Raw genomic sequence first — 16,785 nt, forward strand, 5'->3', positions numbered from 1 at the left:
TGGTTCTGTCCACGCAAAAAGCAGGTAGGCTACATTATCATAAACTACACACCGTGAGTCTGTATAATACAGTCTGTATAAAGTCTATGGTATTACCAGGTATAATTAGCTTTCCATCAATGAACTAATGACAGTGATCTTATTGTTGAATATTGTTTCATATAACATTTGTATTGAATGTTTCTGAATTGTTCTTTGACATGATTATCATGAATTATGAGAAAATAAAGTGTGTAATGAATTCAGATGAAAACTGTAATTATGCATTATTTGTTCTTCAATATTTCAGATGGATATGAGATGTACGGGGTGTCACACTGCTTATACTCTACAGAGCAACCGCATGAGTACATATACTCTCAAATTTATAATAAGATTGAGTATATCAGGTTCAACAGCACTAAGGGCAGGTTTGAGGGATACACTGAGCTTGGTCTGCATAATGCTAAGATCCGGAATGATAATCCTGCTCTCATGGCTGTTATGCGAGCGAGGCTGGAGAGTGTCTGCAAGCCCAACGCTGAGATCTACCTCTCTCACGTACTGGAGAAGACAGGTGAGCTGCCCTCCTCACCACAACAACATCACATCTCTCACTCACCAGATGATACGACACCTCTTTCATCTGTTCACTACAAAACCTGTAATGAAGCTTCTGTCTGGTGGATATGTTACGGTCAATGTGAGAAAACGGGGAATGTGAGCTTTTCCCGGTTATTGCGCACATCCCCGACCTCGCGGGGAATGTAGGAGGAACATGTGCGTTTCTCACATCTCCCGGGTAATGAGCACATTCCCCGACCTTGAGGGAGATGTGAGAAATTGGTTAGTATTCCTCACATCTCCCGTACGGTCGGGGATTGTGCACATTAACCGGGAAATGCTTACAATTCCCGACCTTGCGGTAAATCTAGCAAAGTCCAACCGCATGCAAAACCTCTGCGCAGCCGGTGGGAGAGGGCTCGTGCGCTTAGAGAGTTTAAAGACCAATAATAGAGTAGACATATTAAAGACCAATAATAGAGTATACATATTAAAGATCAATAATAGAGTAGACATATTAAAGACCAATAATAGAGTAGACATATTAAAGACCAATAATAGAGTAGACATATTAAAGATCAATAATAGAGTAGACATATTAAAGACCAATAATAGAGTAGACATATTAAAGACCAATAATAGAGTAGACATATTAAAGACCAATAATTGAGTAGACATATTAAAGACCAATAATAGAGTAGACATATTAAAGTCCAATAATAGAGTAGACATATTAAAGACCAATAATAGAGTAGACATATTAAAGACCAATAATAGAGTAGACATATTAAAGTCCAATAATAGAGTAGACATATTAAAGACCAATAATAGAGTAGACATATTAAAGATCAATAATAGAGTAGACATATTAAAGACCAATAATAGAGTAGACATATTAAAGACCAATAATAGAGTAGACATATTAAAGACCAATAATAGAGTAGACATATTAAAGACCAATAATAGAGTAGACATATTAAAGATCAATAATAGAGTAGACATATTAAAGACCAATAATAGAGTAGACATATTAAAGACCAATAATAGAGTAGACATATTAAAGACCAATAATAGAGTAGAAATATTAAAGACCAATAATAGAGTAGACATATTAAAGTCCAATAATAGAGTAGACATATTAAAGACCAATAATTCAGTATATATAATAAATACCAATAATACAGTATATATAATAAAGACCAATAATACAGTATATATAATAAAGACCAATAGAGAACAGAACCCTGATCAATATGATATGAATGATAGTGTTATATGAACTAATGTGTTGCTGTTTTTCCTCCACTATCAGTGGAGCCCTCTGTCAAACTTCTCTCAGTGACCCCCTCTAGTGGCAGACACCCTGCCATGCTGGTGTGCAGCGCCTATGACTTCTACCCCAAAAAGATCAGAGTGACCTGGAAGAGGGATGGACAGGAAGTGACCTCAGACGTGATCTCCACTGAGGAGTCGGTCAACGGTGACTGGTACTACCAGTTCCACTCCCAACTGGAGTACACGCCCAGATCCGGGGAGAAGATCTCCTGCATGGTGGAGCACGCCAGCCTGGACAGACCCCTCGTGAAGGACTGGGGTGAGTTCACTGCTCAGCTGTTGTTAGGGTGTTGTCATGGTGTACTAGGGTGAGTTCACTGTCCAGCTGTTGTTAGGGTGTTGTCATGGTGTACTAGGGTGAGTTATGTGTTCAGCTGTTGTTAGGGTGTTGTCATGGTGTACTAGGGTGAGTTCACTGCTCAGCTGTTGTTAGGGTGTTGTCATGGTGTACTAGGGTGAGTTCACTGCTCAGCTGTTGTTAGGGTGTTGTCATGGTGTACTAGGGTGAGTTCACTGCTCAGCTGTTGTTAGGGTGTTGTCATGGTGTACTAGGGTGAGTTCACTGCTCAGCTGTTGTTTGGGTGTTGTCATGGTGTACTAGGGTGAGTTCACTGCTCAGCTGTTGTTAGGGTGTTGTCATGGTGTACTGGGGTGAGTTCAGGTGAGCAGGGTACGAGTGCTGTGTTGTGGCTGGGTACCTGAATGACCCTGACTGTGACTGTGTGTGCTAGCGTATGATAGATGGTGGTCTGTCAGAAGCTACATACAGGACAGCTACAGTGTCATCACATGCTAACAGAAGGGTCATTTCTCCTTGACAGACCCGTCCCTGCCTGAGTCTGAGAGGAATAAGATCGCCATCGGGGCGTCTGGGCTGGTGCTGGGACTGGTCTTTGCACTGGCTGGACTCATCTACTACCAGAAGAAGAAATCCAATGGTGAGTCATCAGCTGTGTGTAGAGAACATGTACAGTCTTCATAGTCATCTGTGTGTAGAGAACATGTACAGTCTTCATAGTCATCCAGTCTTCACAGTCATCTGTGTGTTATGTACGCAGCATCTGTAAAATAATCATGATGTAAGAAAGATTCACTTATACATTGAGAGATGTATTTTTCAAGAATACTGCTCCTGTGTTCAGTGGATGGTGGCAGCAATGTTGATTTATTTGTTGAGATATCACATAGTGATTGTGTCACCTCTGTCTCTTCACCCTCTCTGTGTTTATTTCACAGGGCGGATGCTGGTGCCTGCTAGCTAAGGTGAGACTCCTCTTGTCACAGAAAAGTTTCACCAACTACTACAACTGACTGTGCCTGATGGTCATTGTAACGGTTTTCTTTTATCTTCTCAGGTTTGCAGGTCTGTTTCTGAATCCACTGCTGAACTAGACCTGATATTAGAGCTTCCTTCTAACCAGAAATCTCAGTGTCACAGCTTTCAACAACAAATAAGCCTAATTCAATGGACGCTTAAAGAAGGTTGACGCGCTGCCACTTATTTGATTGCTTGTTGCTTGTTTGAAGATCTGGATTTGTGAATGAATGTGTCGGGCTTAATCATAGTCAATAGTCCCAAAAAGGTCAGTCCTAACTGAGGTCAAAAAGCATAATTAGATCTCTCAGAAATAAAAGAAAATGTTTTCGCATTAAAGCGGTATATCCTACGTTGCTTGCGGTTGAAACCTATATCAGCTCAGCGCTCCTCTCTGCACAGTAGTGATGTGACGTTCAAGAACGATCCGATTCTTTTGAACGGCTCTTTAAAACGAACGATGGGAACCGATTCGCAGAGCCGTTCTTTTTTCACTCAAGCTCCTCCCTACTACTTCACTGGCGAACAGGCAGGAGGAGAGCACAGTCATTCATTGTAGCCTGCTTAGTTTTTTTAGGTGTTGCGTGAATAACATAAGTCAGGTTTATTTACACACAAACACATTTTATACAAAGGGTAAATCACAAAAAATGATCTTGCTGTCAAAGCAGAGGCATGTGGCGCCACCTTGTGGAATATTTACCACATGACCACACAAGCCATTACCAAATGAAATTATAGCCTAATCATTATTTCAGAATATCCCACCAATAGAATATATATGGCGTTCTTGCATGAGTGGAAGGGACTCTTTTACCCATCTGGACCAAAACAGGTCTGATATGAATGAATGAATGAATGAATGAATGAATTAATGAATGTCTTTTTATTTCTCACATGGATGAGTATATTGTATCAACTAAAGAAACAAATAATGCTTCAATTTCCACATCATCATCATCCATGATCAAAAAGGAGCAGGATGAAGATAAAATCTTATTTTTACCTGCCCCCTTATTCAAATGAGCATAGCATTGCTTAATGGTCAGCCCATCCCACCAACAAGCGCAATGCAACATAAACCAAACCAAACATATATACGCATAAGATATATAATACATGAATAATAATCCAAGGTCAAAACCCAACTATGCATTTTCATAGTCTGAATGTTCTACATCTATACAAAATGTTAATTGAAATATTGTGCTACAGTGCTTCAGTTCATTATTCAAAGAGTTCCATAGTTTGACACCCACCACTGCAGTACACATCTGTCATAATGTGGTCTGTGCATACTGATGCTTAAAATCATATTTTCTTCTGTGATCATCATTCTCTGAAGTGAAAACAAACAACTTTTGTAACTGTTAATGTTTGACTTTTTGCTTTGTGCACAATAATCAGTGTCTGTAACTCAATTTGCTCTTTCAATTTCAATAGTCCCGATTTAATAAAAACTATATTTGTGTATATGTCTCTATGGTCTATAGTCTCTATGGTCTATAGTGTCTATAGTCTATAGTCTCCTCAGAGCCCTATCACCTCTCCTAGGCCGCGTTCTGAATCGCATACTACCCTACTATATAGTATGCCAAAACAGGATGTAGTATGTCCCAATACATAGTATGTCACATGCAGTACGGCAAAAATACCAGGATGTCCTACTACATCCGGTGGTATTTTGCAGTATGCAAGCCAGCAGGCTTTTCTGGCTATTCTGACCCACAATCCTGTGCGCAGCTGAAATGTGCGTCACATGTGCGAGTCGTGACAGCTGTAGACGAATGTCGCGTTATGGACAGCGACGGATGTGGGCACATTTCAAGGCGCAATGTTATGACAAGGTAGTATGTCCCAATTGGATGCCTACTGCTTGCAAAGTACGTACTTTCTAAGGGCAGCTGTAGTAGGTACTGGTAGTAAGAAGTACTTTCTAAGGGCAGCTGTAGTAGGTACTGGTAGTAAGAAGTACTTTCTAAGGGCAGCTGTAGTAGGTACTGGTAGTAAGAAGTACTTTCTAAGGGCAGCTGTAGTAGGTACTGGTAGTAAGAGGTACTTTCTAAGGGCAGCTGTAGTAGGTACTGGTAGTAAGAAGTACTTTCTAAGGGCAGCTGTAGTAGGTACTGGTAGTAAGAGGTACTTTCTAAGGGCAGCTGTAGTAGGTACTGGTAGTAAGAGGTACTTTCTAAGGGCAGCTGTAGTAGGTACTGGTAGTAAGAGGTACTTTCTAAGGGCAGCTGTAGTAGGTACTGGTAGTAAGAAGTACTTTCTAAGGGCAGCTGTAGTAGGTACTGGTAGTAAGACGTACTTTCTAAGGGCAGCTGTAGTAGGTACTGGTAGTAAGAGGTACTTTCTAAGGGCAGCTGTAGTAGGTACTGGTAGTAAGAAGTACTCTCTAAGGGCAGCTGTAGTAGGTACTGGTAGTAAGAAGTACTTTCTAAGGGCAGCTGTAGTAGGTACTGGTAGTAAGAAGTACTTTCTAAGGGCAGCTGTAGTAGGTACTGGTAGTAAGAAGTAGAAGTATGCGATTCTGAACGCAGCCCCAGGCTCCTCTCAAGCCCTCCCCATGTTTGTATTAGGTCACTTCCTGAAGGGGCCAATCACATAAAGAACTGCATTACCCATAAATCTCTCCTCTGACGTGACCCGCAGTCTGGTAAACCTGCACCATGGAGAGAGAGAGAGAGAGAGAGAGAGAGAGAGAGAGAGAGAGAGAGAGAGAGAGAGAGGGGGGGGGGGGGCAGTAAATTCTTACCCTCAAGCTCCGAGCACGGAGAATGAACCTGGAAAGTTTTCCATTTTCTGAATCCTTCTGACGGCAAAACGGGTGATATTGGTGGAGTTGAGCTAATCAATCCTGAAAACAACACACTGTACTGTACTGTCATGTACAGAAACACAGACAAACCACCACAGGGGCCCAGATTCATCAAATATATATTTTAATGAAATAATACTCACAAAACCTTCTGTCATAAATGGCTAAAGATAGCGGAGAAATAAGCCATTTATTGAAATAATGCAAAAGAACCGATGGCAAAAACACATCATCTGGTTGCTTCTTTTATAACCCAGTTACAGATAGCTCACTCCAGAACACTCAACATGAATATGCCATCAGAACAACAGCGTGGACCAGCTTTGATCCTGGACAGAGATACCGGGCTCCGGTCTCAGTGCAGAACAGGACTGACTGACCCAGACCAGGTTCATACACTATCTAGCTGTTTCAATGTAGATTGAACAGACGCCCTCTGACAAAAACAACAAACTCTAAACACATTTTTTGAAATTATATATACATTTTTTCTTACAGCATTTACACAGAAAAAGCAAGTAGTACCACAAAATCCAACTGTCGATGGTAACACCATGGACGAGAAACTAAACAGAATAAGCAAAATAGAACACGGAACACTCGAAGAACGGTTCTCTGATGCCGCCTGAACCATTTAGTCATAGCAACGCTGAGAGAGAGAGAGAAAGAGAAAGAGAGAGAGAAAGAGGGAGGGAGGGGGGGAGAGAAGGAGAGAGAGAGGGGGAGAGAGAGAGAGGGAGAGAGAGAGGGAGAGAGAGAGGAGAGAGAGAATGAGAGAGAGGGAGAGAGAGAGAGGGAGAAAGAGAGAGGGAGAGAGAGAGAGGGAGAGAGAAAGAGAGAGAGAGAGAGAGAGAGAGAGAGGGAGAGAGAGAGAAGGAGAGAGAGAGAGGGAGAGAAAGAGAGGGAGAAAGAGAGAGGGAGAGAGAGAGAGAAAAGGATAGAGAGGGAGAGAGAGAGAGAGAGAGAGGGAGAAAGAGAGAGGGAGAGAGAGAGAGAGAGAGAGAGAGAGAGGGAGAAAGAGAGAGGGAGAGAGAGAGAGAGAGAGAGAGGGGAGCTGGGGTTTTCATGGGAGTATGAGGCTGGGCTGCTGGAATATACCAATCTCTCCTGGTACCAGTGGCGGAGGGGTGTTTTAGGGCAGATCTGGACTGTACCATGCTTCCACAGCCCTGGGGGGGGTTGCTATTCACACACAAAGCTGAGATGCACCAGAGAGTGATTGATTATCAGACGGTGGACAGCGAAGACTTGTCAGACACTGAGGCGCTGCATTCACACCCGTTATGGCTTCTAGGCGCAGTATCTGGAACGCAGGGAGGAGGAGCAGCTAGAGGGACAACGTTCCTACAGGAACACCCGTCTCCAGGGCCCCCAGAGAGACCCACCCAGAGTGACGCGACTAGAGGGAGACCCACCCACTAGAACCACCCTAGAACCACCAGCCTAGAGGAGCAGTATGCAGTCTAGAGGGAGAACCAGCCACTAGAACCACCCTAGAACCACCCTAGAACCACCAGCCTAGAGGAGCAGTGTGCAGACTAGAGGGAGACCCACCCACTAGAACCACCCTAGAACCACCAGCCTAGAGGAGCAGTGTGCAGTCTAGAGAGAGACCCACCCACTAGAACCACCCTAGAACCATCAGCCAAGAGGAGCAGTGTGCAGTCTAGAGGGAGACCCACCCACTAGAACCACCTTAGAACCACCCTAGAACCAGCAGCCTAGAGGAGAAGTATGCAGTCTAGAGGGAGAACAACCCACTAGAACCACCCTAGAACCACCAGCCTAGAGGAGCAGTGTGCAGTCTAGAGGGAGAACCACCCACTAGAACCACCCTAGAACCACCCTAGAACCACCAGCCTAGAGGAGCAGTGTGCAGGCTAGAGGGAGAACCACCCACTAGAACCACCCTAGAACCACCCTAGAACCAGCAGCCTAGAGGAGCAGTGTGCAGTCTAGAGGGAGAACCACCCACTAGAACCACCCTAGAACCACCCTAGAACCACCAGCCTAGAGGAGCAGTGTGCAGTCTAGATGGAGAACCACCCACTAGAACCACCCTAGAACCACCCTAGAACCAGCAGCCTAGAGGAGCAGTGTGCAGTCTAGAGGGAGCTGGCTGGTTCTGCTGGTCGGACAGACAAAAGCAAAACAAGGACAGAGAGAGACCGTCTGTCCCGATGCTACCCTACCTCCCCCCTAAAGGTCCCGATGCTACCCTACCTCCCCCCTAAAGGTCCCGATGCTACCCTACCTCCCCCCTAAAGGTCCCGATGCTACCCTACCTCCCCCCTAAAGGTCCCGATGCTACCCTACCTCCCCCCTAAAGGCAACGCACTTCTCCACTGGCACCTGACGAAGGGTCCAGGTACACAGAACCAGTGAGCATGTTCTCTGACACCATCCTTCGTTGTATGAATCCAGGCAGGGACAAGGGGAGTGTAGAAATGCACAGTTCAGGGATGAAGATGGGGGTTTGGGGACCCGAGGACCTCAAGATCAGAGCTGGAGAGTCAGAGAGCTGCACTGCAGAGACGGCACTGACAACGAGGCGGCCATCTTTAAAAACAAACAAACAAACAAACAAACAAAGAGGGAAAAAAAGGCTCTTGTTTTCCTAAACCTGCTAGAGCAGGAGGCCGCGCTGGCTGGGGGCAGGGTTAGGGGCGGGGCTGTTGCAGAGAAATGGGAGGAGTCATGCAGGTTCGGGAGGACAACAAACACGAGGCCGAGGGGCGACCGCTAGGGTCCTTAACTGACCCCTGAACCTTGACCCCGGACAGTCCCTTTGACGTCCGGACAGTCGGAGGTCTTCCGCAAGACCGGACTCACTGTTCCTTCAAACGTCTTCAAACGTTCTCTTGAGAGAACCGGTGGAACGGTCGAAGAGACAGGCGGTTAGTTCTCAAGTCACCGGTCCGTCCGTCTGACCGCGTCCATCTGTCATCCCGTCCCTCTAGACGTGGGACACCTTCTGCGACTCGCGCGCCTGCTTGATGCTGTACAGCCACTTGATGACGCGCGCGTTCCTCTCCACCGCTGAGATCCCGTAGGGCACACGCTCGCCCGCCTGCTCCCCCTCCTCTTCCTCGTCCGTCAGCTCTTCTTTTGGTCGATCTGGCGCCGGAAGTAGTCCGGGCCCTTGTTGAGGATGCGCAGGGGCGCATTTCTTGCGTAATAAAACACCAGCAACAACTTTAGGTTAATCACATCGCATAGGTTTTCATATGATTGGGATCGTTACATTTTTCAGATAGCCTATCAAAGTGGTGTCGTTGGGTTTTGTAAATCCTTAAACTCCATTGTAGCCAACTAGGCCTACAACTCCAACCCCAACATTTAGGCCTTATAACGGTGTAACTTCAACTTCACAAGAGCCTAATCTCTACATGGCTGTTTCACACATTTATCACCGATGTAGCCTAGCCTATGTTCGCTGTAATTTTCAAGTGATGAAATGTTTCAACATTAAGTAGCCTATAGCCGATATTTGCCGAGTGTTAAATAGGCCGGCAAGACCATAGCAGACCAGTAGGTTTGGCCAAGCTTGCTAACGTTAGCATGAATTTGGATTAAAACCTTACCTTATAAGTACTGGTTGCAAGACATCCCTGGAAACACTGTCCATAAGGAAAAGCCTCAAACATTCCGTATATGTCGCTTTACAGTTATCCAGAAAAGTTGCAAGATCCATGACTGTCTTCTATCCCGCTCTTTCTGAAATGTGCACCGTCTACGATGGGCATCGTAACCAATAGGACAGCCAGGCGCAAAGACTATGGATTAGTAGCTCTTGGCTACGCCGATGGACATAAACGTGTTATCTTCAATGAAATAAATAAATATCAGAAAATAGTGCATGTGGGCTACTTTCAGTCAATGTTTTACTCCATGTATTTTAGATTTGATTGGATTAGATTATATTCACTTTAGTATCATTAAAAAAGTAGTTTAGTCGCCTGAAATTAAGTTAGGCATGCAATCCTGAAAGAGTAGCATATGAGTGCAAGATGCAGTAGGCATATGCAGGCCTACATAAATAGAATTAATAGAGTTAAGTACTTACATGGATTTCCACAGTATTTGCATGAATATACAGGGTTGTTGTTGTTTTTTGGACAATGTAGGAATAGGCTTACCTTCCTCTAATTATAATAATAATGATTCTATTCACACACATCCCGGACAAAAGCTGACAACACTTGCAGTGCACCTCCCACAATAGGCTATATGTAGGCTATTATAGGCCCAGTCGGTGCGCAGATCAAACTGTCGAGGAGGTGCACGTTGGCTCCAGCTCGTAGTTGTCAGTCTACTTGTGTCTAGCTACATGATAGTCCTCTAGCCTACTCTTTACCTTTATTCGTTGTAGCTTTGTTGTTATGTCTATACATTGAGAGCAATGAAGAAAAACCCCTCAAACCCCTGTAGGCTACACCTGTAGATAGGCTACACCATTATTAATTATAGGCCTATTTTATATCTAGCGTGTTTATGGAGTAGGCTACACATATTTGGGCAATAAAGCTGTAATTAAAGCTTTAAACAAACATGTATACAATGCTTTATATAACAGAGGTGTGTAGCTTATATATGTGGGCGGGGGGTGGATTGGGGTAGTAGATCCATGTAATAGGCTAGATAAGCAACATGTCAAGATGTTTTTTGAACCACGGACCATGCTTTGTAGCAAGCATTTCCTACCACAGGACAGGTACCACAGGAAAGGAGTAGTACTCTGTATTTCCAAATATGCCACATCATATGCAGAAGGTACATTCGCCTGCAGTAAAAATAAGCAGCCTATAGACCTATACATCTGTAAACCATTGGGATCCCAGTAAAGGATCTCAGGGGATTCCACTGGATCTGGGCCTGATGGGGAGGAGAGGTTGGGTCAACAAGCTCTCTCCTCATACTGTAGATGCATCCTGGAGTTCAAGCCAAACTCAGTACTCTACCAGTCAGAGGTGGACATGGGGCTACTAGAAGATTGCAAGCTACTGCCTCAATAAAACCACAACCATTTAGGAAAGGCCAACTTTCCTCCCCAGAAAATCACAACTCAGAACACGCACCATCAAATTCTGGGGTAAACACAGACTTAAAAAAATACAATAAAAGAGCCTGCGACTTCTCTTTCCACCCCCAATTCACTCTCTCACCCAGGTGAACAGCACTGGTCTAAAAACACACCCAGCATTAAGCCAGACCAAAAATGGGAACTTAAAACGACAACATTTTAATAACCAGGCCTTTGGGAAGGCATTTAGCCTGCTTTAACTGGGGTAGCTATAGGCGATGTGAAATACCACGATGCATGTAGTCTATAGCCTAGGCTATGTAGTATATTTTATACTGTATTATACTGTATTACATCAATACATTTGTATTACTCTCATGTAGTACTCATTTTATTAAGAATAATGAATAAACTTCACTTTAGTTTGAACTGTGTTATTTCAAGTCTCAACAGAGGTCTTTGCCCCTGAGTCAGCATTCCTTTGTCCTGTCTCTGGGTCAGCGTGACCTAAAGTTCACCTCTGAAGTCAGTAGCCTACAGTTTGTAACGCGATCCTAGGAGGATACAGGAAGAACTCAAGCAGCCCCACTGTCTGAAGAGGGGCCAGAGCTTAGATGACCCATTGACCCTTTAGAATACTAGTTCAACCGTTTGTGACCATAACTGGGGTTTATGAACATTGTTTGTATGCAAATTTGTTTGTCATGTGATTCCTGGCCTGAAGCCAGGATATAAGCTCGCCACCTCGTAAGAGAAACTTTAGTATTTGCCTAAAGATTGGGCCCTGTGGTAGGCATGCTCAATAAAGTGATGATTCCACGTTTTTGGCCTCCTTGAAGTTCTGTTCTATATGAAGATTGTGCATTTGAAATACACTGCAGCTACTTAATGCGATCTTGGGACATCAGCATGGCATGAGCCCTCAGCCTTACAAACATCGGCGTGGGGCTTTAGTCGCATTGGAGGAGGAGGAATTTTCATCTCTATTATCATCTCTCTTTTGGCAACTGCCCCCCTGATCAGAAAGTCTAACTGTGCGTATGGGCGTGTCATTGTAATGGGTGGGGCATTATGGTGATTGTGCTTGACTGATGCCATCCCAATTGAAGACGTGGGCGTTGTCCTGGGAACCGGCTGATAGCAATTATGAATGAACACCCACCGCAATCAATGAATCTGGCTGCTCCAATGAGGGTTTCACCTGCAACACGGCTGACGCTCATAAATAGCGCACGTGGCCTACTGTTATGAGTGCATGTGCATGAATAAAGGACAGAGTCGGGCTGTGTCTGTAAATGCCATGTATTAGTCGGCCGTGCACATAACAGATCTGGGGCATTACACGTGAGGCAGGTATATATATAACAGCGCCCACAAGGTGGGGCTGTTGGCTACATAACATAAGACACCCTGCAACACCTACCTTCCTTTAGTAAAGTATCAATACAAAAATAACAACATTTGCTCTTAACCATTTGAACACTAATTCTCCCATCCCAATATCAAATAGTGCACCTAAACAGAGACAATCAAATAATCACTAGCAACCAGAACATTACCAGCAATTGTATCAAAATAACAGCATCAGAGCACATAATCACAGTTTTCTTTACTCTCTCTTTTCATTCTTTTTTTAAAATTGTTTTTCTTTTGTTTCCCAATCATCACTCTCCTGTGTCTGTATACGTGTGTTTGTGTGTTCCACTCTCAGTTCAGTGTATGACCTAGAGGTCAAGTCTGTCTGGAGGCTTAATCAGCCTCCCGCTCCGGGAGAAGGCCCGGCCCTGTAACTCACGGCATGGTGTGCTCACAGTCTGTGGTGAAGAAGGCGGCGACCTCAGGGTTGACAAGCTTGAAGACACCCCAGGGCTGCTGACGACCTCATCGGCGCCGCCCCTGCTCACATGTGCGTCTCCGGGCTCAGGTGGCTGTTCCGGGTGGGCGGCCGGCTGGGGAGGGGCAGCCTCCGCTGGTCTGAGATCAACCCTGTTGCGACGATACGTAGTTCCTTCCACGTTGACGAGATAGGACCGAGGTCCCACCTGCTGCAGGCATACACCTCTCCTCCATCGGCCCGTCCTGTCTCCTGTGAGCGGCTTCATCCTTGCTGGCCGATGTTCAGCACTGAAAGATCCTTGGCCGATCTGTCATACACTAGCTTAGCTGCCTGATGTCTCACTCTCAGCTTGTCGGGAACCCCAGTGACGACCTGAGGCGCTAGTAGCTGGTCGGCCACAGGGAGAAGAGTCCTCAGCCTCCGTGACATCAGCCGTTGTGCTGGACTGCAGCGCATGCCCTCCGTGGGCGTGTTTCTCCAATGTAGAAAAGCCTTCCAGGGGTCCTCATTGGCACGATCTGCTTTCCTGCAGAGGCTTTTCACAATCTTCACTGCAGACTCTGCTTTGCCGTTAGCTTTTGGGTGCCTCGGCGAGGACGTGACATGTTCGAAACCCCACTCTCTTGCAAATGCCCGAAACTCTCCACATCCGAACTGACTTCCAGAATCAGAAATGACCCTGTCTGGAATGCCATAGCGTGCAAACTGTGCCTTGCATCCTCTGATGGCCCAGTATTCCCTGATGGCTATGGGGCTGTCCTCCTTTTGTTCCGGCCATCCCTCAAGCACGACTGACTTGAGTGTTTGGAGACACACATCCTCCTCCGTGTGCTTTCGAATCTGTGCGAGGCGTTGGCTGGTGACGTTCAGATAGTCTGCCTGCTGAATGGCTGCCGCATCATACTGCTCCTGCTGCATGCTGCAGACCATCTCACGTCGGTACACGGTATCTGTTCTCTGTGGCGGGGTGGTGGCTCTGCTGAGCGTGTCACTTAAGTACATTTCAGGGCCTGGCTTGTATACCACCGTGAGGCAGTAGTTCTGCAGTGTGAGGAGCATGCTCTGAAGGCGTTTTGGTGCACTGAGGAGGGGCTTACTGAAGATGGACACCAGCGGGCGGTGGTCGGTCTCTGCAGTCACATCACCCCTCCCATATAGGTAGTAGTGGAAGCGTTGGCAGGCAATTACTATGCTCAGACACTCCTTTTCAATCTGTGCATAGTTCTGCTCCGTCTGGGTCAGCGCACGGGAGGCGAACGCGACCGGCTGTCCTTCCTGGAGCAAGCAGCAGCCCAAACCGGTCTGGCTGGAGTCGCTCTGTATGGTGACCGGCTTGCTGACATCATAATATCGTAGGACTGGCACCGCCGTGACGAGCGTCTTGATTTCCTTCATAGCAGCATCATGCTTGGGCAGCCAGTGCCACAGCACATCTTTGTCCAGTAATCTTCTCAGCGGTTCACACACCTCTGACAAGCGTGGCATGAACCGGGACAGGTAGTTCACGAACCCGACAAACCGCTGAACCCCCTTCGCATCCGTGGGGTTAGGCATGTCCAGAACCGCCCTGACCTTGTCAGGGTCAGCTTTGAGACCCTCCGCTGAGAGTACATGGCCGTGGAAGCGGACCTCCTTCACTCGAAACTGCAGCTTTTTCAGGCTCAGCCTCAGCTTCACTTCTCTGCATCTGTCCATCAGAGCGATGAGGTTTGTGTCATGGTCGCGAATGGCTTCCTCCTCTGTGTCCCCACAGCCCACTATGAGGATGTCATCGGCTATGGGCTCAATCCCTTTCAACCCGGCCAGAAGCTCATGCTGCTTCCTCTGGTACAGCTCTGGTGCGACAGACACACCGAAAGGAAGTTTCAGCCACCGTTTCCTACCCCATGGCGTCAAGAATGTTGTCATCAGGCTGCTCTCCTCATCCGGGCGACACTGAAGGAATGCATCTCGTGCATCCACCAGGATGAAGATACGTGCATTCGGCAGCTTGTACAGCACGTCATCAAAAGTGGGCATGAGGTAGTGGGACCGCCTTAAAGCTCGATTAAGGGGCTTGGGGTCAATGCAAAGCCGCGATTTGTCTGGCTTCTTTACTATGACCAGACCCATCCAGTCTGTGGGTTGAGTGACTGTGGTTAAGTGTCCATCCTTCTGGTACTGATGATCCAACTGCGCTCGAACAGCTTCCCTGAGGGCTACCGGGATGTTCCTTGGAGCGCACTGCACAGGCGCCACAGTGTTATCCAGCTCAAAGTGAACATCACCTGGCAGAGAATCGACAGGGCTCGTGAACACGTCGTGGTAGGTGCTAACGAGACATTCTTTAGTTAGTTCACCCATCTGACAATGTTCCAGTTTGTTCAGCTCTTCTGGAATGGTGAAACGTATCAGACCAAGTCTCTCGCATGTCTCCCCTGAAAGCAAGGGCTTCTGGCTAGTACGCACGATCTCAAAGTCCAGCATGTGCGTTTTGCCCCTAACGACACATTGTGTGCTGTACACTCCCATCAAGGTCATCCATTCACTGTTGTAAAGCTTCAATCTGGTGAGACTTTTCCGAAGACGCATTCTAGGCGCTAGTCTCATCTTGTCCTTGATGTTCATTACGTTGCAGGTGGCTCCAGAGTCAAGCTGGCACCTCTGGACCCCTCTGTGTAGAGGCAGGTTGACAAACCACTCTTTCCCCTGAGTGTTCACTGCCCCCAAGCTCTCTTCTGAATACACGTCTCTCTCATCACGGTCGCTGTCACCCGGGTCCCCTAGCGGCGGGTCATCCACGGCGTTCAACTGACGTGCCTGCTGGCCTCTTTTCATGCATACTTGAGTGATTAGCAGTGCCGCATAAGCGGCATGATTTTCCAAATGCGGGGCACAGGTCTCGCCCACGTTTGTGCAGTGTGCCACAGTACTTGCATTCCCCTGTGCCTCTCATGCCGTGTGGCTGTGCAGATGTGTTGGTAGACCTCCGTCCTTGTCGCTGTACATGTGTTGCATTAATGCTCTCCCCAGGCCCAGAGCTGACCAGTGACATGGATTTTAACTTATTGTCCATCACCTCGGCTGCACGACAGATGTTAATAGCCTCATCCAATTTCAGGTCCTTTTCTCGTAGCAAACGTCGTCTAGCGCCCTCGTCAGTTATCCCAAGGACAAGCCTGTCCCTTAAGAGTTCGTCTCTCAAAGCTCCATAGTCACATGAGGCAGCCTTTTCTCTCAGTCTAGTGACAAAAGCATCCACAAGCTCTCCTTCCTCTTGTTTGAGGTTGCCAAAGACGTACCTCTCAAAGATGACATTCTTGGTGGGTGTGAAGTATCTCTCGAGTGCCTCCAATATTGCTCCCACATCCTTCTGTTGCTCCGCCGTGAGTCCCAGGTTGTGCTTATAGACATGGCGGCAATCGTTCCCCATCAGTCTCCGAAGCGTCGCTGCCTGCACCGGCTTTTCTTCTTTGTCGAGCCCGGTCGCAAGCAGATAATCCTCGAACTCTGCCTGAAAGTTCGCCCAGTTGCTGTGAAGATGCCCGTCATCTTAATTGGCTCCGGTGCCGGTATGTTGGATGCCATTGTCCCGACGCTAATGCTAGCAGGCTAACCGGAACTAAATATCTTGACCAAAACAAATAAAAGCACGCTGTTCCAGCGACAGGTCACACTAGGCTCACTGTGGGTCCTAATAGGACTTCTGACACCATGTTATGAGTGCATGTGCATGAATAAAGGACAGAGTCGGGCTGTGTCTGTAAATGCCATGTATTAGTCGGCCGTGCACATAACAGATCTGGGGCATAACACGTGAGGCAGGTATATATATAACAGCGCCCACAAGGTGGGGCTGTTGGCTACATAACATAAGACCCCCTGCAACACCTACAGTACCTGTCGGACTCTCGCTTCTCTCTCTCATGAAG

At 46.6% G+C, this 16,785-nt stretch overlaps 1 protein-coding gene across 1 annotated transcript; it reads left to right on the forward strand.

Annotated features, from left to right (window-relative positions):
* Window positions 1-474: 474 nt before the first annotated feature.
* On the forward strand, window positions 475-3,426 carry LOC311328918 (HLA class II histocompatibility antigen, DQ beta 1 chain-like; the record flags this gene model as incomplete). Its single annotated transcript, XM_084462815.1, has 5 exons — window positions 475-556; window positions 1,856-2,137; window positions 2,700-2,816; window positions 3,115-3,141; window positions 3,234-3,426. The coding sequence occupies 4 exons, from the start codon at window positions 475-477 to the stop codon at window positions 3,138-3,140; spliced, it is 507 nt and encodes a 168-aa protein (XP_084318941.1). The 3' UTR covers window position 3,141; window positions 3,234-3,426.
* Window positions 3,427-16,785: the final 13,359 nt, after the last annotated feature.

Source organism: Borostomias antarcticus, assembly GCF_949987555.1.
Source record: "Borostomias antarcticus genome assembly, contig: scaffold_143, whole genome shotgun sequence".
Classification (NCBI taxonomy): domain Eukaryota; kingdom Metazoa; phylum Chordata; class Actinopteri; order Stomiiformes; family Stomiidae; genus Borostomias; species Borostomias antarcticus.